Genomic DNA, 23,733 nt, shown 5'->3' with positions numbered 1-23,733 from the left:
ATCCTTGAAAAACCTCCCTAAAGTATTACTTATTTCTGTATTTTTCATCATTGTCACAGTTCAGCGCCCCTTAAAATAGGATACTACATATTTTGGGGGACCTGCTGATATTAGGAATGTCTGTCCTCCCTGATTTTTACTCTCCTTTATTAACATGTAAAACTAGAAGGGCTTTACTCTTCTTTTATGATGCAAAAAAATGCATATGTATTGCCAAGCAATGCCCATTGTTATTCACACTGTCTTTCCCCTTTATCTGAAGGTGGCAGAAATGTCCAGGGCCCAAGCGCTGGCTCAGCTCCCTTGTCCCAGGAGGATGGCAGAAGGGTGCCCAGTACCTGCAGCGAGCCCCTGTTAGCGCTATGATTTCTGAGATTTAAAGATTCTTTTGATGGCAGGACATAACACACTCGGGTGAAAGGCAGAACTCTTTGTTACTTACACCTCCAAATGAGAGAAGGCTTTCAGGCAAGGCCTTGCAGGAGGTTGCCCCCGGGACAGAATAACAGTAAACTGGAGCTGTAGGGGGCCATGTATGTATGGCAAGCAGGATGGGATTAGGTAGGTTCCCAGGGCTCCCTGAGGATTGGCTAATTTGAATCATTTCAGGAGCTCTGGGGCATAGAGGCTGTCACCAGGTGCCTGGTACTTGACCTGGTGGAGCTGGTACATAAAAGCCCTGGAGTGTGAGGGCCCAATAAGGGAGGTGTTTGGAGTGTGGACTTAATCATCTGTTCAAGGAGGGGACTAACTGGCCTCTACCCAGGGCCTCAAAACTGGGTCCAGATAGCATTTAAACAGCATAAAACAAAACAACTGTATTACTCTCTTCTAGGTGGGGAATGGGATGAGTTTGATGTCTTTGATTACTTTTCCTTCCCAGAAACTAAGTTCATAGTTATGTTCAAACAGCATTCTCTTACTTCATTCAGAATATGAAAGGATAAGATGTCCCCTATTCCTTACTTAAAGCATGAAAAGAAAGCAAGCATGCCTTTGTAGGGGAGGAAGAACAATTCCCCTACCCTCTGGGTCCTGCTGGCTGATCTAAGAATTAAATCGACATGAGACAGAACAACAGGAGAAAATCACACAAAGTTTAATAACGTGTACATGGGAGAAACCCAGGAAATCTGAGTAACTCACCGCAGTGGCTGAAGCCACCAGCTTAAGTAGCATTTTCAGCTAAAGACAAAGGAGGATGTTGGGAGTAGTGGTTTGAGACTTCAAAGGGGAGGAAGGCAATTCACATGGAGATAGAAAAGCAAAATGCTTGGTAAACAACAGTTTGCTGGACTATCTAACTTTGATAAAAATGGGCCTTGCTAGATGCCTTTCTGTCTCTCATACCTAGAGTTATCTATGATGATAGCTCCTCTCTGGGCCAGGACTTCTATCTTAAATTCTTTTGGGCAGCTAGGGGAAAGGTCAGTTTCTTTCTGAATCTTGTTTTTTCAAAAAATAATGAAGCCAAAGAGACACATTTTGGGGTGGTAAATTCTGATCTCTCACACCTTCATAACAGAGAGGAACTTTTAACGGGATGTTTTTAGCCATTTCATTTTTTTCCTGTGTAATCTACATTGTGGGAAGGGTCATTTAAGCAATTGCCTAGCTTGATTAAGGAATACAGGTATAATGTGACAACTGTGCCTGTCTTCTATGAGAGAAAAAATGCTGGTATCAGAGAATCTCAAGACCTCTCGGGGACATTTCTTTCCCTAAGAATTTCATATCAAGCAAGTCCAATGGCAGAATAGAAGTTAATATTCCTTTATCACTTGTTGACTTTCTCTGTTGAGCAACTCATTGTTGATGAGATGATAAAGATTTTTATGTCTTAAGTATAGTTCATAATTAGTTTTGTTGGAACCCATGGGTTTAGGAGATCAGGAAGCTAATTTGTCATGCCTACTAACTCGTTCTATAACACTTGGAGATTTGCTTTTCATCCTTTACCTGCAAAATACTATCCCTTTAAGAAGGCTTTAGAAAATAAAATACTAATGTTTGGTTTTTTTAAATTTTAATTTTCATGAAAGAACCGGTGAAACAAAGAATAGGATAGTGAAAACTCTAAGTTTTATGTAAGGATCATGACTTCGGTTAACATGCTCTGTTCGCTTACTATATAGAAAAGCTTTAAGTAAGATGGAGCACTTTATGTTAGGAAAGTTGTGCAACTCAATTTTTTCTTACTGATGAAAGAAAGTGAATCTAAGAAGACCTTAACAACTTGAAAATGACAAGCCTGTAGTCTCACGGAGCTGTTTTAACTTCTTAGCAAATTTCTCAGTGTAGGCTAATGTTTTTTAACTATTCCAAAAAAATGTAGGAATGCTATGAACTTTGTTGAGAGGTTAATGAACACAACTTAAGGGTCTTGGTATTATTATTAATGGTTTCCTTTTATTTTATCTTTGCTGCTATTGTCTTCTCTGCTTCATTTTTCTGCCTAATGCCCTACTTTTCCTAGAAATGTACCGTTTTGTTCAATAACTGATCAGGAAAGATTCTGGTAGCAAAAAGCAATTCAGTACATAAAAGTATTGTATAAATTATAAAGCCCCTATGTATACAATAAGATATTGTTTTCATTATCTTTTGAGTGATGGAGATCAGTAATAAATCTTAAGATTTCCTAAGAGTAACACTTGCAAATGAAAAGATTATGCTGATATCCAGTCTCTTCTTTAATTGCTTGAAAATCATAGCCAGTGTGTCACTGTGTCAAGGCATAATGCTGTTTCCTTATTTGATTTATATGCTAAAAAATACACATTTAAGATACTCACTTTGAACACCCTTTGAACACCTATCATGCCTTTTTTATTTTTATGGAAAAAAATGGTGAGAAAAAAGCACACTGTTATTGTTTAAAGTCAATAGAATGTTAGTTCATCTCAAGGGAGTGTCTAAAGTCAAATCTAGGATCTTTTTTAATTGGATGTTTGTAAAAAGAAAATTATTTTTATAGCGTCATGTAGCAATTATTGATACTGAAATAATTCATAATTTTTTCAAATAATTTTAAATAACAAGGAATTAGAGTAGTGCTTTTATTGACCTTTTTTTTGGTATTCGAAAAGCACTTCCTCTTATGGCCTTGCTTCGATGATTATGTGCCTGCACTGCTTTCTTTCACTAGATACCCAGGTTTTGCAGATAGCGTGCTACCTTAAAGCTAAGTTAATAGAAGAATTATATGAGGGCAGTTCTTTAGGTAGAGCTGAAAAAGACACTGTTAATTGTGATACATTTTGTGTTTTCTAATCTCTGCCCTGCTGTCTTCTCCTCCGTATTCCTATTTCATTCTTCCCTTTCTTCACTTGTTCATAGCATTCTTTCTGTCCTTGTTTACTCTGATGGAGCTGTCTGCTTTCTTTATGTTTTAATCTTTTGACCTTTTCATTTACAAGAATGAGGAAACAGCTTGTAAGTCATAAAGAAAAGCCCTCCAGAGAGAAGACCAGAAGTCTATAAATAGAAAGAGAGTCATCATGACTTAATACCAATTTTGTAACCAGTAGCCAAGAATTATGTTCATAATTTTACCTGAGGAATTCTGTGGAGGTTTGTGAATTAGAAATTATTATTTGATTTTTTAATCTGCATTTCTATTTTCCGCATAAGATCATTTTCAAGGTGATTTACAGATTTTATTTGCCTTTAATTTTTTGGCACTTGATTTCTGTTTATACAACAGTCTTAGGCCATGAGGTGATTCTAATTCCAGGCAAAAATAAATTATAGAATATGTGGGTCTGGAATCAGCTAACTGAATTTGGGACAAATTACCCAAATATCTGGGTGTCTGGCTCTAACTTTTCAAATTTATAAAATAAAAGAATTAAGATAATTTGTAAGGAATTTTTACATCTGTATTTCTGATTCTCTGGTAGGTTATACAATGAGAACATAAATATTCCTTTGATGCATGAAATGAGTTATTTGAAACTTACACTAAATATAATGTAACAAGTCACAGAAATCATAAATTAATTCACAAAATATTTTATTTAAAAAATTAGCTCTATAAACATTTTTGTACTATAGTGTCATAGTTTACACTAATTATAATTATAATAATTTAGAGTTTATCCATATATTCTGGTGATCTCTATAACAAATCAACCCAAAACTTAGTGGCTTAAAACTATACTTTTATTTTTGTTTACAATTTTGTAAGTCAGGGATTTGGAAATAATTCCACTCAGGCAGTTATGGTGAGATGTTGGCTGGGACTTTGTTCACCTGAAGGCTCCACTGGGCTGGATGTGCAAGATGGCTCACTCTCAGGGCTGGCAGTTGATGCCCTTTCGAAGCTCATATGGGACTCTCAATGGAAGCTCAGTGTGGCTTGTACTTAGCCTGCCTGCTGGGTTCTTTCAGCAAGGACGTAACCTGAGGGGGCGCATTCTAAGAGACCAATCACTGAAGCTGAGAGGCCTTTTCTGATCAAGCCCTGGAAGTCATGCAGAGTTACTACCATTGAATTCTGTTGGTCAAGCAAGTCTATAAGACCAGCTCAGATCCAAGGAGAGGGCGTTAGACTCCATCTTTCAATGGGAATAGTAGCAAAGGATTGTAACCATCTGTAATCTACCACACTACGAGTCCCATATTTATGAATAATTATTGAATTAGGAAATAATAGAATTGAATTTTAGTCCTAAAAATTAATTATACTTGAATGAGAAGCAGAGAATGTCATAATTATTAAATTATATATTTTCCTATCAATTAATAGTATGCATTTAAATAAGTATAAGTTTAAATTGGTTACATTAGCCTACATGCTAATGGAATAACCTTCTTTTTAAAACGAAGAAATAGGGCTGGCCCAGTGGTGTGGTGGTTGAGTTCACAAGCTCTGCTCTGGTGGCCTAGGGTTTGTGGATTCAGATCCCGGGTGTGGACCTACACACTGCTCATCAAGCCATGCTGTGGCAGCATCCCACATGCAAAATAGAGGAAGGTTGGCACAGAGGTTAGCTCAGGGACAATCTTCCTCACAAAAAAACAAAAACAAAAAAGAATATTTAAATCCAGTTAATTCTACACATCAATATGTTTTCTAACTCAATAGATTATTCTGCCAAATATGTCCTAGAATTTTGCAAATATAGTGAGAATATTGAGGGAATATTGCTATCAGCCTTCTTCTGAGAGTAAGAGTTGTTCAAGGGCTTTAGTTTTGCACATTAGATACTTCGGTAAATGTTGCCACACGAACAAATAACAACAAAAAACAAAACTGAGTAACTAAGATTCATTTGCAAAGTCATTCATAGACAAAGCTTTTATAAATTGGCTTCTGATGACATATGATAAGTATTTAATATGTGTTATTCCATAAGTAAATGCAAATGATTTATTACCACCTACCTGATTTAAAGCTTCAAGATTATAAACTTCTTGAAAAAATTCCCCAGGAATAAAATCAGAGAATCTTGTAAAGCGAGCGTATTTTTTTGGAAAACCAAGTTTCTTTACAATTCCTGTTAACCACAATATGGACAAGTCTTCATTTTAAACGAATCAACAAAATATTAATTAATTAATATACAAAAATATTGTTGATAATTAATGGAGAAAAAACAGTCGCAGTAGATTCAAGCTGAGCCTCAGACCCCCTTTCAGTAATGGACTCACTGCCCAGATGCAAATCCTATGGTCAGCTGACTGCCTCCAGCTGTTAACGCCTTTAGGGCCTGCCCCAGTTTTCCAGCTGAAGTCAAGCTCATCTCTGTGCGGGCTTTCCGTTTACTGGATAAAGTAACAGCAGCTGAGATCCAGTTTTTCTTGAGGCAGCTCCCAACCACTGATTGAACAGGGAGTGGTGTAAGAGCCTACCCCCTTCCTGTCAACAAGGGATTCCTATAACAGCAGATCTTGGCTCTGAAGCTCCTCATTTAGCTGGCAGAGGATTTGTTGGGTATGACTCTTGGTCCAACTGTCCCCTTGCCCTGCTAGAATTCTTCCCCTTTTCTTTCTTTCTTTTTTTTTTTTTTTTTGAGGAAGATTAGCCCTAAGCTAATATCTGCTGCCAATCTTCTTCTTTTTGCTGAGGAAGACTGGCCCTGAGCTAACATCCGTGCCCATCTTCCTCTACTTTATATGTGGAATGCCTGCCACAGCATGGCTTGACAAGCAGTACGTAGGTCTGCACCTGGGATGCAAACTGGCAAACACCGGGCTGCTGAAGCAGAACCAGCAAACCTAACTGCTGCGCCACTGGGCTGGCCGCCACCCTTTACTTTTCACATGGATTTATTCTCCAATAAACCTGTAGCACCCTTAACTCCACCTCAGTATTTGTTTCCTGGAAACTCCAACCTGTGACAGCATTTTTTTTTATGAAGGGATTTAATTTTTTTAAATGAGATATTATACAAGACTTCAGGAATATAAGTACTAATACAATAGAGCTTTTGTTATAGGTAATTTATGGTTGGGTGTTATCATGGGGCTCAAAGAAGTAACTAGCACAGAACCACAGGGCTAGTTCATTGAAGCACCGAGGACTTGATCCCAGATCTCTCTGATTCTGGGAAACATCATTACTCTCTTATCTACCTTTGAAGTCTGCCAATTTTTCCTCTGCATTGATATTAAAAATGATGAGTATGAACTCTATCCATGCAAACCCATGATTTAGGAAAGATTGGACTACTATAAAAGAGAAGGAATAGACAGAGATAATTATCTCCCAATCAAGCTGGTGGCCAGCAAATGAAAAGAGATATTCGTAAATTAAAATATATGTTCTTTATTGCTTAGTATAGAGGAAGCAGAAATTACTAACACCATGAGAACCAGAATATACAAGTATTCTGTTTTCTGTAATCCATTAGCTGTTTTCTTCTTTGTCAGCTCAGATAAGGGTAACATAAGCAGAAAAAGTGGGAATTCTCCTAAGATTTATGCTGTTTATTTGGTCATTTTATGGGAAGGAGACATGGATTTGAGCATTTTGTGTGTGTCAAGTACAGTGTTTGGTGCTGATGATATGCTAATGAAATAGTCTGTCCACTCAAGGGTGGAGGGCTCTAGTCCACTGAGGCTGGGGAATGAGCAAATGACACATGAAGTATTAGGACTATATGAAACGATGTGTGGTTTAGACACCATGGAGCATGCCCTCACCCTCAAGGGGTACATCATCACTCAGCCAACAAAGGGAAGCTCCCTGGTGGAATGAGTAATGCTTGAAATGCATCTTAGAGCATGAAAAATTGTAGGGATAGCGGGATGCAGTGGGTAGAAGGCAATGTTATCCGGAGATATGCATGTGTAAAGCAAGGAGATGTGAAACAACATTTTGCATTTCAGTTCTGTGGGAGTGAGCAAATGTAATAAAGTTGGAAATTAAAAACTTTGAAACTCTGGAAATAAGCAAGTAGCAGAAAATAAAAGGCACTATACACTATGCTAAAGAGTTTTTACCCTTCCCCCTTTTTTTCATGAAAGAAGGGGTGATTAGGTGTTAAATTAAAAAGTGATGCAATTAATTCCCATTTAGGAAAATATCTCTGGCAGATGGGGAAAGTGATAGAGGAAACCACTTTAGAGGCTGTTGCAGTAAAGTCAGGTAAGAAGCAGGAAGTACCTAGACTAAGTCACTGAGGGATAGAGTCCAGGAAATGGAGATTCAAGAATTTGGTACCAGATTTGGTTCAAAGTAAGAGTTGCGAGTATAGGACGGCTTTCTGCTTATGCTTTTAGGAAATAGGAAGATAATGGGAGAAAGAAGTAGAAGTGAAGTTTGGCAGTAGGGGTAAAGGATGTTGAAATGAAGCTTGCCTTGGAATGTCTATGGAACAAAGCTGAGTATATATTCAGTAAGTACTTTCATTTATGGGTTGACGTTTGGAAGATAAATAGGTTTGATTAAGTAGTTGTATCTGAGAGTTACCGTCAGAGAGTAATAAAGAGCATAGATGTGGATGTTTTTGTACATAAAGGCTATGGTTGAGTATACGTGCAGAGTGAGAAGATTAAATACCCAAAGATAGAGCTTTAGTGAAAGGGACAAATGTTATAGGAACGCCATTAAAGATAAAGACTGTACCACAGCCGTTGGTTTGGGAATTAATATTTAATTATAGTAGGGGAACAAATGGTAGGTAAAGTATCTCTTTTAGAGTACAGTTGTTTTTATTCCACTGATTATGTGTGCATAGGAATGGAAGGGAAGAATTTAGGGTGACTCCCTGGTTTCTGTTTTAGGCAGCAAAATGAGCAAATGCATACCAAAAGAAAAAAAAAAAAGACTTATATAAGAAAAAAACCTGTGTGTATATCTATCTCTATATATCTCATCATTTATAGCATGATAACATCTTTGGATACATTAGCTGGTTTATTTTGCAACTTAGAATATATTATGAAAAATGTCACACTAAAGGAAATTTATTTTATTTTAAAATATCACACACTAGAGGAACTTGGTTTCATTAGTCAGATGCAATTATCTCCCACTGTGTAAAGCTGACTTTCCCTATCAAGAACAAAGTGAAAGGGCTAAGCCTATTCTGTCTCTTTGATGTTTTTATAGGATATAATGAAAGATGAATGCTCAATGCTGAAGCTGCAGCTGAAAGAGAGGGATGAACTCATTTCACAACTTCAGGAAGAGTTGGTAAGTGATAACAATATTTGGCCCACAAGTGTACTTTCCTTGCAAAGTTATTTGCTATAAACCCTACAATAACTTATTTATTGATACTAAGATTATTAATTATTTATAAACTGTTGGTGATTCAATCTGATTAATTATCAATTTTATAATCCTACAGTAATGAACCGTAGATCTTTGACAAGCTGAAGAACAGAGGATGTTTTATGATGTATATTGAACTTTCTGTAATTCCAGAAACAGATCACTGGACCAGGGTTAGACATTTCAGCTGTGTTTATCAAAAACCGTGAAGGCTAAGGTCACATTTTATTTTGTAAATTGCATGATTTAACTCCATACTGCTACAGAGATACAATCATGTAATATTAAGCAAAGTACTCAATAATCTTGCAAAGAAAAACATGTTTTACTTTTTATTTTCATAAAGTTACCGAAAATGTGTTAAGCTAATGAGACTTCGTTAATATAGATATATTATATAAATCCCAAATATGTAAAAAATGCACAAAAATATGAAATGTGTCTAATTCATATTTCTAGGGTGTTTTTTAATATGACATTAAAAATGTTGTATACTTGGGGCCAGTCCGGTGGCACAGCGGTTAAGTTTGTACATTCCGCTTCTTGGCGGCCTGGGTTTGCCATTTCGGATCCTGGGTGTGGACATGGCACCACTTGGCAAAAGCCATGCTGTGGTAGGCGTCCCATGTATAAAGTAGAGGAAGATGGGCACAGATGTTAGCTCAGGGCCAGTCTTCCTCAGCAAAAAGAGGAGGATTGGCAGCAGTTAGCTCAGGGCTAATCTTCCTCAAAACAAACAAAATGTTATATACTTTCATAACATGAAGACACATTTGGTATTTAACAGGAATAGCAGTGGGCACTACTTTTTCTAAGTATGCGTTTTCAATTTATATATGTATATGAACAGTATTTCACAATAAGGCATGTTTACTCTGGATATAAATTAAAAAAATGATAGTTCTCTATAACAAGGATGAAAAAGAAAAGAATGAAAAAGGAGTTTTAATTCAGCAAGCACTCTTAACAGTACCAGTAAAATAAGAAATACTATACAAGAGGCCCTGACTCATTATCAAGGTAAAAAAACAAATCATACACTAATGAATGATGTATTATGTAATTATTAAATATAATTAAATGATAAAACAGATTTTATAGACCATCAAGCTTCTGAGAACTCTTAACATGTTAGTGAGACAGCAGACAAATTTGGAGCACATTTTGATTCTTGACAGCTGGCAACGTTTTTACTGAAACTTGACCTCTCTTTAGACTGTGTTATATGATTGCATTGATGATGATTATTGGTCCCAGAAGCATATTATTGTGACTTTGGAAAACCAACAAGATGGATGGCAATTAGACTTTGGGTGGTGAACATGAAGTAGTCTACAAAAAAAAAAGGAAAACCCATAAACCAGTACTTAGTATAGTAATAGTATTAACACACAAAAAGAACATGTCTTATATAACTGGGAGTCAAGTTTTATAAATATGTTAGTGATTTATAATATAAATTTTACATATTATATAAGGAAAACATTTGGATATTTAATGTAACCATATATATGTTATGTAATCAAGCTTTCTTTATATAGCATACAAACATATCTTTGAGTTCAATACAAATCCTATGTAGATATTTATTATCTACATGTATGGCTGCCTAATGGCTACATAATGGCTGCATAGATTCATCAGTTTTAACAGCAGAGAATCTATCATTCATTTTGTCAGAGAATGCTTATTTTGGATACGCAACTCAGAAAAAAGCATTCATTTCTTCCCATCAACAATGATTGTGATCATATTTAAAACATAGCATATACAAGAAACCAGACTGTCATTTGTTGAATGAAATGAGAAAAAAAATGATTACTTTCAGAGCCAATATTGCAAAGCTATGATTAAAGTAATTTAGTACACCTCCCTCTAAAAAAGAGTCTTCCTTTGGCTGATTCAGTAAAGTGAAGCACTAGTTGTTTTTTTCTCCTTTAAACTTGAATTACCCAAATTGACTACTTAACCTCTAAAATTTCCCAGGTAACAATCAAGGTACTGTTTTAATTTTTGTGCTATGTAGTTTGTCTAATCATCTTGAATATTTCAACAAAGGAAAATGTTAGCTTTTGAAAATATAGTTTGTTTTATTAAAGAGGACTGTAGTTGAAGAGGAAAGTGTATAAGCGATGATTTAAGAATTTAAGGAGGAAGAAACATCACAAAAAGAAAAAGGTGTCATTAAAACTGGATTTGGAGCACAAAGGAGGGATGGCAATCACATAAAAGCAATACAAACCACTTGACTCCCTTGAAAATTAGGTCCTAGTACTTCTGATCCTGATAATAACTATTGACATTTTGACAAGGTGGCGGTTAAACTTTACCTTCATACTTTACCTGCCTAAATTTGAAAATTTCATAACATTTTAAAAATCAGTTTACCTGAACCCTATTATAATACAGATTTATAATCTGTAATTTAGAACTAGTTTAGTTCTTATTGTTTATCATGGTCTCTCATTTCTTGACAACTGCTATTATCATAAGCAATTTTATCTACACATATATAGCATAAAAGAAAGTTAGTTGTAATTATACCAAGAAAAGATTTATACTCAACTTAATATTAAGAAAGCTTTATTTGTTTTATAATTGTTTGTTTACTTATTTAGCCTTATTTTGATAGTTTCAGGAGTTTTAAAAAAATCAAGGGCAGCTTGGGTTTGGGGCAAAAGAGATTTTTAAAAAATTTTTTTTGGTGAGGAAGATTTTCCCTGAGCTAACATCTCCTGGCAATCTTCCTCTCTTTTGTTTTTTTTTTGGTTGAGGAAGATTAGCCCTTAGCTAACATCTGTGCCAATCTTTTTCTACTTTGTATGTGGGATGCCTCCACAGCATGGCTGATGAGTGGATTAGGTCCACACCTGGGATCTGAACCCATGAACCTGGGCTGCCAAGGCAGAAGGTGGAACTTTAACCACTTGGCCATGGGGTCAGACCCAAAAGAAATGTTTTTAGATGTGAATTTTCAGTTATTTCTTTATCTTTAGATCAGTGTTTCTCAACAACAGCGCTGTTGACATTTTGGGCCAGATTATTCTTTGTTGTAAGTGGCTGTTCTGTGTGTTGTAGGATGTTTAGCAGCATCCCTGGCCTCTCCCTTCTAGATGCCAGTAGTACCCTCCAGGCTTTGTCAAATGTCCGTAGCGGCAAAATTGCCCCCAATTGAGAAGCATTACTTTAGGGTTTTAGATTAAATTATAGTCCCCAATGAAATTGTCTAAGATAGACATTTACTTGTTGATACCCAGTAAAACAGAAATTCTGCAGAAGGGATGGACCTCTCTTTTAACTATTTACATAAATAGCCATTTTCATGCTGCTTTAGGCTGCTAGGGCTGCCATAACAAAAGGCTATAGACAATGTGTGGGTGGCTTACACAACAGAAATTTATATTTTTGAAGTCCTGAAGGCTGGAAGTCTAATGTCAGGGTACCAGCATGGTTGGGTTCTGGTGAGAGCTCTCTTCCTTGCTTGCAGATGGCTGCTTCTAGCTGGGTGCTCACATGGCCTTTGCCCAGTGCATGTGCATGGAAAGAGGGAGGGGGAGAAAAGGGATGTGAATTCTCTGATGTCCCTTCTTATAAGGGTGCTAATCCATCAGGAGTACCCCTCCCTCCTGACCTCATCATCTCCCAAAGACCCCATCTCCAAATACCATCACACTGGGGTTTAGGGCTTCAACATAGGAATTTGGGAGGGTCACAATTTAGTCCATAGCACATACTGTTTAACTTATGAAACTTAGTATTAGCAAGTAAAATTGCGGACAAAGAGTTCTATTGTATTTCTTTTCAAGCGCTAAATGCACTTTTCAAACATTATCATTCTTTCTCTACTCTGTGATTTCAGAATTATTACCTTGGTTCAACTTTTCTTTCTTGCTAGCTTGGTAGATTTTACATAGCATAAATATACTAAGAAACAAAGTAATTTTGATTTGGGATTATATATTAATGTTGTTTGGGCAAATTGTCCACATTATTAACTGCATTTATAATATGTGTGTGTTCTGTAGTCAACTTTCAATTTGTCCCTTCCTGTTCTCTTTAAAAAGAAGAAAATGAGGGATTTGTACTCTTGGGAGCAATTTCAAGACGTCTGAAATTATTATCCCTGTAATTTGTATGCATCACTTACATTGGTGAGATTTACTGATTTTTTTTTAACAGATAAAAATAATCATTTGCACATATTTTATGATGTCCAAGGAGATATTAAGTATTACAATATCAGAGTGTCCTGGGATTGTACATGTGGTGGGGCAACTAATTGGAGAAAACAAGAAATAGACCCTTCAGATAAGAGTTCTGGGTATGGTAAACAGGAAGGAACTGGTCCCGACATGGGATATCTGCTCCCAGCAGCTTTATGACAGAATAAGTCTCCTCTGCACTGCTGTGAGGTAATGTGAAGGGCTCTGAATCTGTGCGACATGGGCTATGGAAACATATTTTTAATGTTGACAATAAATTATAACTTGTATTGTATTGGTTTTATAAAGTGTGTTCACAAAATATTGGAATAAGCCAAGCAACATTTGAAATCATCTTCTCAAGTTTAAGACTACTCTCCCATCAAATGAGATCATTTAAAATTTTTCCTTTCCTCTCTCTCCCCTCCCCTAGAAATATATGACTTTTGCTGAGCTTGTTGAGGACTTTTAGTGATTTCAGTTCTTTTTGTTGCTTTTCCTTTGAAACATATTTCTTCTCTTTCGAGAATACTTATTTGTGACACATTTGAAAATCACTAGTCACAGTATTATCTATTTAGATTTGAACTGAGTAGTATAGGATTTATTACACATCACTGTTTCTCCTCCTCCTCATCTTTCTTCATTTCATGTTCTATGTTCTCTTCTGATTCACTTAGTTTTGGTTAGAATCCTTTCCTGTGTTTCCTTCAGATGGGACATTGATGGTATAGTCTCTAAATCTTTGAATATCTCTTTACCTTGAAAGATGAAGGATACTGCTATGGGTTGAATTGTGTCCCCCTAAAATTCATATGTTGAACTCTTAACCCCCCGTGTGACTCTATTTGGAGACAGGGCTTTTAGGAGGTAATTAGGGTTAAATGAAGTCATAAGGGTAGAGTTTTAATTTGATAGGATCCGTGCCTTGTAAGAAGAGAAAAAGAGACATCTCTCTCTCTCCGTGCACAGGCACCACAGAAAGGCCATGTGAACGCACAGCAAGAAGGCAGCTTTCTGCAAGCCAGGAAGAGAGCCCTCTCTGGAACCCAGCGATGCTGGCACCCTGGTCTTGGACTTCCAGCCTTCAGAACTGTGAAAACATTAAATTCTGCTTTTTAAGCCACTCAGTCTATGGGATTTTGTGATGGCAGCCTGAGCTGAGACAGATGCCATGTGTAAGCCTAGTATTTTCAGGTCTTGGTCCTTTTTTCTTAGTAGATGATACTCCAGAGTTTTTTAGATTCAGATGCTGCACATCACACTTTTTCATTGTTTATGTATGTGTGTAACATTATTTTTCTTCCTTAATTCTGACTGGTATTCAGTAATCCTATTCAATCAATTCAAGTCTTCCTTCAAATTAGAGAATTGTTTTCCTCCTGAAACCTGTATTTCCATATTTGGTCTCATAGATCAATCCTTCAGGTCCTTTATATTTTTCTCTTAGTATTGAACTGTTTTGTCTTTAACTAAAATTTCTTCCACTAATATTCTAAACCACCAATTTGATTCTCAACAATAACTATACTTTTATAGTCTAGTAAATATTCAAATTCAAAAATTTTTTTTTTTGAGGATGATTAGCCCTGAGATAACTGCTGCCAATCCTCCTCTTTGTTTTTGCTGAGGAAGACTGGCCCTGAGCTAACATCCATGCCCATCTTCCTGTACTTTATATATGGGACGCCTACCACAGCATGGCTTTTTGCCAAGCGGTGCCTTGTCCGCATCTGGGATCCGAACCTGCGAACCCTGGGCCATCAAGGGTTCCCCAGCCCCTAGAAAATAATTTTGATGCTTTAATTATATACTGTTAAATATTCTTAGTATTTTTTTGTTAATTTGTCGTTTGTGCCCTGTAGGATTTCTCTTGCACTTGACGTGGCCTGTCCTTGATGTTTCACTTGTCCTTTCTTCCTAGGGTCTTTGGTTCTCTTAAGACACACTATTACTTTCTTTTGCTTGTTCATTTCTCTACTTATCCTCAGTACTCAGGTAAACAACTTGGAAAATTCAACCCACAAATGATCAAAGGCCCAATAAAATCTGCTTTTGTTGGCTGATGACAACAAACAAACTTAAAGATTATTAGTCTTCAGTTTTCTTTTGTGACGCCCTGAAATCTTCTGTTACATGTGGTAGAACACTGCTGACCAGTCTGGGTTGCTGCACTGCAGTTTACCCGGCCAGAAATACTCTGCAGCTCCTTCTGGGATAATAAATCAGGAAAGTATTACCCTCCCTGCAAGGCTGCCTATATTCCATCAGCAATGCTCTCTCTAGAAGCTTTGATTTCTCATCCTTAATCCAGACGTATTGGCTGCTAGTCCACTAGCACTAGTTAAGCCCAGAGGAGAACAAAGTCTTGAGCCTCCTCCCTTCTCCCAACTCCCATCAGAACCTTAACTTTCCCATGCACGCCCTTGAGCCTTGCCTTCCTGCCACAGCCTCTGCTTCAGCTTAGAGGTTAGTGTTGCTTGAGAGAAGATGGTGTCAGGGTTTTGTATTCAGGATATTATCTATCTTCTTTTGAAACTCTTTCTTCATGTTCCCTCTGTTGAGCAAACCCAAAATTAATTGCATTGTGCAGTCTCCTCCGCCACAGTCTACCTCTCAGCAAGAATTCACTGTCAACCACATTACGTGAAATCCAAAGCATGCCCCAGGTTTGGTCAACTTTACATTGGGTTAGAATAGTAAATGAGAAATAGAACAAAGGAGGCATTTCTTGCCTTCATCTTCCTGTGGACTTACCTTTTTTTGTTTGAAGAGGAGAGTGAATCAATATAGTGATATGAAAAATCAGAATATGAGTGTCTAGCCTCGTTGCCTATGTAACTGGACTTTGGTATTTGGGCCTCAGTTTCTTCAATTTTCAAATAAAATTACCATAACACTAGAAATATAGAAGAATATTAAATATTCATCAATAGTGAATTTGATAAACAAATTACAATATATTTATATAGGTATAGCATATATTATATTACACAATATATGTTTACATAGCTATATATTTATAAAATTATTAAGTGGAGAGAAGTAGATTTTAGAACTGCATATAATAACATGATATAAACAATATATGTACATAGAAAATCTAATATAATTAACGATACTTATTGTTAGGTAACATGAGAATGTTTAATTTCTGTTTTATATAATTTGCTAGTGTTTCACTTTTAGTAACAAGTATATATTTCTCTTACAATCAGAAAAAAATCAACCATCTCTTTGGAAAATAAATGACTTTAGATGCATTTGGTGGTTTTCATCCTGTGATCTGTGTGTGTTGGGGGAATCGTAGTCTGCTTGGGCTGCTATAACAAAATACCATAAACTGGGTGGCTTAAACAACAGACGTTTATTACCTATCTGGATGCCAGAAGTCCAAGATCGAGGTGGCGGCAGATTCCATGTCTGGCGAGAGCCTTCTTCCGGGCTGGTAGACGGCTGTTATCTCCTCCTGTCTTCACCTGGCCTTTCTCTGGTGCATGCACCCAGGGAGGGAGAGAGACACTCTCTTATAAAGTCACTGATTTCAACATGAAGGCCCTACCTTCATGACCTAACCTAACCCCAATTACCCCCCAAAGGCCCTGCCTCCAAATACCGTCACATTGGGGGAGAAGACTTCAACATGTGAAGTTTGTGAGACGTAAATATTTAGTTCACAGTGGGGAAATAAGAGTATTGGCGAGGTCTTGTGGAATTCCACCCCCTCACCACAACCCCTTAACCACAGCAGTTATGATTGTACTGTTTTTGCATATCATAATTTTCTGTAAGATTCTGGTTGACAAAAAGTCACATCTGAGAATAAAAATCAACCAGTCAAAGACATAAACAAAACAAAACCCTGGACAAGATGATTGCTAAGGACTACTGTGAATTATTAGATCAGAGTAGAAAATGAGATGAAAAGCTGTGACATATACTTTGCTGAGAATTATTCAAAATTGTGTTCATTAGGCAAGATATTAATTGAAGATAGAAAAGAACTAACATTCAGAGTCAGTAATAAGTTTCGATAATTAATATTTGGTTATATATTTTAGAATATGTTTGTTTATTTTGTAGAATATATTAAATTCGGTAAATATTAGAAATCTAGCTTTTCCACCCAGCACAAAGATTTGAGGATTTCTTGAATGTACTTTCTTAAGGTATTTAATGCACAGGTGTAGATTTAGACCAGAAGTCTAAACATAACGGCTAAAGTAAGAGTACTTTATCAAAATAAATTATAATGATAAAAGGTATTTAAAATATTTATGTATTATTTTTAACCTTAGGTTTAACTTTATTAAATTTAATGATATAAAGCAGAGAAATATTTTTCTCACTTATGAAAGTTTAGATCTTTTCTTCACTATTTAGTGAAGGTCTCTTTGAAGAAGGCAGTGTAATTTTATTGCTAGTATGGGACTGAGGGACATCGTAAATATTACCTTCTTGTGCCTAAAATAAATCTAAGAGATTTACCATAAACATTGATGGTGAAGTGTAACCTTGTGTTTTGGGGGGACAGATATTTTCTTGTAAATGATTATTTATCTTGTAAATGGTTTCAGGAATCTTATAAACGGTTTTATACTGTGGGTGAAAAGTGTGCTCCATATGATAACAGAAATTGAAGAAAGTGTATTTGGTATTTATTTATAGATTGATTGAAAATATTTCTAAATAAGTGAAGGTAACATACAAATGAAAAGAGTAATAACTTTAGTTTGACCCAAGACTGTGGTAAATGAAATTGCCCTAGTTAGGATGGGTACATGGTGCTATGAATTTACTGTTTTGTTTTACCACTAATTTGTTACTTATACTCTGTCAAAAATATTTAATGAATTTATATGGATGACCACATTAGAAAAGTGTATTGTCAGTAATTTATGATTCTAAACTGTCACGATTTTTACCACTTCACACTCTTCTATTTGGATACTTTTATTCGTTTTTTAGCTGATCTGAGTAAAAAAAGCATCAAATGTAGCTTTTTACAGTAGATTTCTTTAAAAACGTGTATATTTCTACTTAAAAGACCAGTTTAAATGAACCACCCAAAAGCAAAGTAAGTTTTCTGGGCAGAAAAGTTTATTAGCCCTGTCTAAGGATAAATATACACTTTAATACAGCTCTCATTACAACAATAAGGAAAAATAAAACAGGGCAAAACAAAAATAGTTGCCATGTTGCCTTCATAATCTTCCTCTGTTCACCAGCCTAACATTTACACTAGTCAGAAGGTGGTGGAAGCTGTCAGTTGCCTTCACCACCACGTGTTTCTCGGCTAATCATTAAGGGGAGCAATGACTGTGGAGCATTTAAAACAACAATAAAAGAAGTTACCTGTATTTACTCTTACCATAAGCCATCAGTTCGAAAAATGTCAGTGATAAGACTCCTTTCTGAAAAGATTTTTTTGGGGTCTGAATTCGTATTTAGTAACTCCAGATTATCATAGAGTTTTACATTTTACACGCACTTTTAAAAATTTCACTTATCACATTTTTATTACTCATCTCTTAATAAACAGTGTATTTTTAAATGTAAGTGAATTGGGAGAACTTCCAGTTATAGAGTTGAAACATAGACAGATTTAACAGTTCAGAAATCCTCCAGCAAGCTTTAAGCTCAGTTTGTGTTTCTAACCCCTGTGGTACTACGTGTTAATATATTCAACAGTAACTTCAAAATAAGCAATGAGAGCGTAGTTATTGTAAGATGAAAGAATGGACCTTGGTTACTTCCATTCTGTCATTTGATGTAACTATTTGGAGTATTTATTTAAGACAAGCAAATAGAGTGAGAACTGTGAGGTATATATTTTTTTGGAGGAAATACTTGCAAATTTTAGTTCATATATTAAATATTTTACTGAATTTTAATATCTTCAATCTGAACATTATTTTTCATTTTAAATTGTGTGTTTCATTTTAAAATGTATGTTTTAAAACTAATGTACTGATTAAAAACATTACATCAGGGCTCAATTTAGTAGTCGCCTAAATTGTGTCTTTTGCAGACTCTTGTTACACAAATATTATGTGTATTAAAACATTACTTTTTGAAATGACTGTATTTACAACAAAGTTTTAACTAGCTACATTTCTTTTCTGGCCATTACTAGTATTCATTTTGTCATGATTATTATTTAAAGTAAGTTTTTCATGAAGGAGAGGGAAGTTTTAAAAATGATCTGTTGCAAGTATCCAATATGGTAGATACATCACTGAGTTGAACACTTCTTCCTCCTGCAATGTGAAGACTAATCAAGAAAGCTAGATCACATAAAAGAAAGTCAGAAAAAATTATATCCCTTTTTGTGTTCTTCAACCTTCTTTGTTCTCATTCCAAAGCAAATATTGAAAATGATAGTCTTACTTGAGTGTAGGTAAACATATGAACAATCATCTTTGCCCAGCTTTTTAAAATGCCATTTACTTTATTTAAATGTAAGCCAAGCTCTCAGCTGATTTGTTAACATTTGAATAGCAAAGTGTTGGGCTGCATAGAGGCACATGTATAACTGATGAATTTTGAAAAATTGAAGGCAAGTGAAGAACTGAAAGTGTTGTATTATATGTAATCAGGTTACTATGCATAGTAAAGGGTGAACTAAAGATAAAAGACTGACTAGGAAATACGTATGGCTAAATAGCACTTTATCAAGAATCTGGAGAGAAGAGTCACTTGATTTGGTTTAAAAATATATTCAGAATTCAAATTGAATAAAATTGTATGCCTGTGAAGCTTTAATAACAGAATAATTCCTACTTGATAAGAGGAACATTCTTTTTGCATGAAAATCATATCCTGGATTCATCTTAAAAGTAACTCCCCACTTGCTCTACATTCCATTATAATTTATGGTATTATTTCATGCCAGTCATTTTAAGATGGAACCTTACAGGCCCGTGGATGATTTACATAAGAACAGACAGCTGTAAGTACTTTCAAATCCTCTTTCTTTCTCATATTTAGGAAACATTAGGAACAGAAAAGAAATAGATTAGGTATACTTAAACATTATTAAAGTGTCAGGCTACTTTCCTACTTTTTCCAGGCAAATTAATTACATGTGTTCCAGAAAAGGCTTATCTCAGCAGTAATTACTCTCCCTGTCAGGTCTGTGAGACAGATGTACAGTGTAGACAATATCCATGATACATAATGGGAATTAGCCTCCAGTGCCTTACACACTCCAGTACCCTGATGAAGAGCTGCCAGAAAGATACAATCTTTACTATTCTACCTCACTTGCTTGGGCAATCTGACGTATTTAAGTCTTTATCATGAAGTGTTGTCATATTGCACCCTGGCATGAATATAGGGAAATAACTATGATTGCCTAAATGCCAGTAGGAGGATGTTTACCTTTAAGACATGAGTAGGTTTTGAAAGGAGTGTGCAGCCATATGATGGCCAAATGAGGCACGTAGCTGAAATTATACATGAAGTTGTTGACATTTTTCACTTATTCTATAAGGTATGTCATATAATTTAGTAGTCTTCCCTTCATTCTTTCATTCTTTCTTTTATTATACCAGTCAAGATTCCAGTGCTTAGAGTAATTTACCAAATAAAACTATTTAAAAAGTCCAGGGGACATAAAGATAGCCAAAGACTTAGAATTAGGAAAAAAATACAAATCATGTTCCTGAATTACTGGGGGAGTAAATAATAGACAAAAGGATAAAAAAATATATGTGTGTGTGTGTGCATGCACGTGCATATGTTACATGTATGTGTGTAGACATGTACAAATATAAATAAACTATATATAAAATATACATGATGTACTGCACAGTAGTTTCTTTAAACATTAGAAAGCCACTTGAGCTGGGGACTTTGGCTGCAGCAAAGGTCAAGATGAAGGAGTGGAGTGGTCTCTCTCAAGGAGCCAACATTCAAATGAGGGAGACAGGTGTAAACAAATCATTTTAATAACAATAGCTGTAGTTTACTGAGCTCCTACTCTTTGATAGATGCTGTGATGAATGCTTTAGGTTTATTATTGCCTTTAACTTTTATAATAAAATTGAGAAGTACGCATTATTACTTCCACTTTATCTATAATAAAACTGATATTCAGAGGGATTAAGTGATTCGTTCAGGTCTGCATACTAAGTGATAGAATTAGGATTTGAAGCAAAGTCTGTGTGACTCCATGAACTTATTTTTCCCTCTACTACACCAACAGATTTATAAGTTACAAAGAGGTGAGGTCAGTGCTACACTATAGGACATCACAGTTCCCCTCTGCTTCGTATCGCACTGTAACAAAAACAGCAGCTCCTGTTTATAGATCGCTTAGCCTGGTACTAGCAGTCAGACTTGGGTGGTCAGGGCACCAAGTTGTGTGATACAAAACAGGAAGACTGATATCGGAGCAATCGCCTACAGCAACTGCAGCAACTTCTCACAGCCTGGAGGTGAGCATGGTGGCTTCCCTCAGGAAGGGCAGGGGACATCACGGACACACTGAGTGTCATTTCTATTACCATGTCCTTTTTCAGGGGCATTCCTTGCATATGAGTAAGACTAAATGTCCATTGTTTAAAATTTCTTGTGAAATCATGGCTTGGCATTAGCATGAGTGCTGAAGACACGAAGAGAGAAAAATCTAAGTATCTTATCTAAAAGCTAAGAAAATAAATGCTTTTTAATGATCTTCAGTGTATCTCTATCTATGTGTGTGAATACAATATCTACATACTCGCACATCTGTAGTTCATATCACCAATAAATCTACCATAGTCAGTCAAATACAGACTGAGAGAATTGTCAAAAGTGAGCAAACCTGCTAATCCAAATGAACAACAGTGAGTGTCTGATATCATCTGCTGACAGAATTACTTCACTCAGTTGATGAAGAAAACGTGAATGATGGGCTGGAGGCGGTTTTAAATAATTTAGTACCATCTCACTTCTCAACTATTTGAGCTATTTCTAGGACTATTTTAAGTTCTGTAAGGAATGAAAAGGAGGATTCAAAACTTAACCAGGCATCATTCTCACCAAGAAGGTGGGGCTTCAGTGCCCTCCTGTGTGCTCCCCTGTCACACTCAAATGTGGATTTCCTTGCCTTCTTTTCCTCTCCCATTGGATGAGCTCCTTATTGACGGAGACTTGTCATCCTTACGTGCTCGGCATCCAGTAAAGTGGACATTCAGTAAATGTTTGAAGAAAGGAATATAATTTATATCATAGTTCTTGCTCTTACATTTTTTAAAGAAACCTTTAAAGAATCAATCAAGCAAGATGATATCACATTATAAAATTGTGTACTTTGGAAGATGAAAGACTGAAGGAAAAGAGGGAAGAAGGAGTGTGGGTTTTGCTGTATAATTTAATGGTGGAAGTTCTAGAAACCAAATGTGCGGGGTGGAGACGTGAAACAGGAAACTTGCACAGAAAATGGGTGCCACAGTGAACAATGATGATAAAATAACCAAGGAAAATAGAACATACAATTATCTAAAGACTAGTAATCAAAATAATTTACAGAGGCAAAAAGGAAAGGATTCAAAATGGATTCTAGTCTAAAATATTCTAGAAATCAAAGAAAGACTAAGGAAACAGCGTTCAACAAAACAATGAAAATTTTTTTCCAGAAATTTAGGTAGTGCTAATGTAGTCTACTTCTCATTTTACAAGAAAAAAACATTTGATTAATAATACAATTTGATGGTTCTCTTAAGGTAATTTTTTGGAAAAAATGGTCTGTTATGTGAACAATTAGTAACAGAAAGTAGCTATGGGTAGGAAGTTAATGCTACTCAAGAAAGAACAGCTGCTGTAAAACCTAAGTATAAATGGAACAGTAAAAATAAACTTAAAATGACATATTCATAACCTATGTTTGTGAAAGTACAAAATACTGAGAAGTACATAAGGCAAATACGTGCCTATACTATGTGTCAGTAAAATGCTAAGCAATTTGCATAAGCAAATATCTCACATCACCCTCAGTCATACATTTTTCCTTTATAATTGAGGAACTTGAGGCTTAAAGGTGTTAAATCCCTCAAAGTTACAGAACTACATGATGTCATTTTTCTTTTTCTTTTCTTTCTTTCTTTCTTTTTTTTTTTTTTTTGAGGAAGATTAGCCCTGAGCTAACATCAGTGCCCATCTTCCTCTACTCTATGTGTGGGATGCCTGCCACAGCATGGCTTGCCAAATGGTGCCATGTCCGCACCCGGGATCCGAACCGGCGAACCCTGGGCTGCTGAAGCAGAACGTGTGGACTTAACCACTGAGCCACCCAGCCAGCCCCTACATGATGTCTTTTAAAGAATCTGTGCTTGTGTAAATTAAATTTGACTATGTTTGTTATGGAGAGGCAAAAAGTGCTTCACTGTGATGGTCCTTGAGTCAACTTATTTCTCACTGTTTGTAGCATGCACAGATTGGTGGAGTGTCAGGCTGAGAGGAACAAAGAAAACAGAGCCCATGTCAAGTCCGTGGTTTTAGGGATTTCAGAGCTATTGAGGTTTGTGGAACTTGGTTGCTTTGGAATGAGAGCTCCTTAAAATTCTTATAATTTCCCAGACGCAATTGCCAATATCCCTTTTATTAAATTCTCAATTCCTAGTACATTTCACAGCTCTTGGCTTATTTGACAGCCAGCCAAGATTAACTCGATTCAGTATTTAAAGGTTCCCAGGGTTTGAGGCTACTGGACCCACCTTTTCCCTTTAAACACCTGACTTTGGTCATTTGTCCTTCATCTGTGAGCAAACTGGTTTCATAGCAATACTAAATAAATTACTATTTAAAAAGTGATGTGACTTT

General features: G+C 36.0%; 1 protein-coding gene and 1 long non-coding RNA gene across 2 annotated transcripts in view; one reads left to right on the top strand and one right to left on the bottom strand.

Annotated features, from left to right (window-relative positions):
* CCSER1 (coiled-coil serine rich protein 1) overlaps window positions 1-23,733 on the top strand; it is a 673,696-nt gene that overhangs the window by 566,294 nt on the left and 83,669 nt on the right. The window contains exon 8 of the mRNA XM_046655670.1: window positions 8,561-8,644. Within this exon, the coding sequence (XP_046511626.1) occupies window positions 8,561-8,644 (84 nt within the window). The remainder of the gene's footprint in view (window positions 1-8,560; window positions 8,645-23,733) is intronic.
* LOC124236714 (uncharacterized) overlaps window positions 9,799-23,733 on the bottom strand; it is a 53,417-nt gene continuing 39,482 nt past the window's right edge. Inside the window, exons 2-4 of the long non-coding RNA XR_006887851.1 lie at window positions 16,302-16,417; window positions 15,685-15,826; window positions 9,799-10,057 (exon numbers count right to left, since the gene is read on the bottom strand). This is a non-coding gene — a long non-coding RNA (uncharacterized LOC124236714). The remainder of the gene's footprint in view (window positions 10,058-15,684; window positions 15,827-16,301; window positions 16,418-23,733) is intronic.

This window comes from Equus quagga, chromosome 3, assembly GCF_021613505.1.
Source record: "Equus quagga isolate Etosha38 chromosome 3, UCLA_HA_Equagga_1.0, whole genome shotgun sequence".
NCBI classification, from domain to species: domain Eukaryota; kingdom Metazoa; phylum Chordata; class Mammalia; order Perissodactyla; family Equidae; genus Equus; species Equus quagga.
This window is presented reverse-complemented; position numbering and strand designations above follow the sequence as displayed.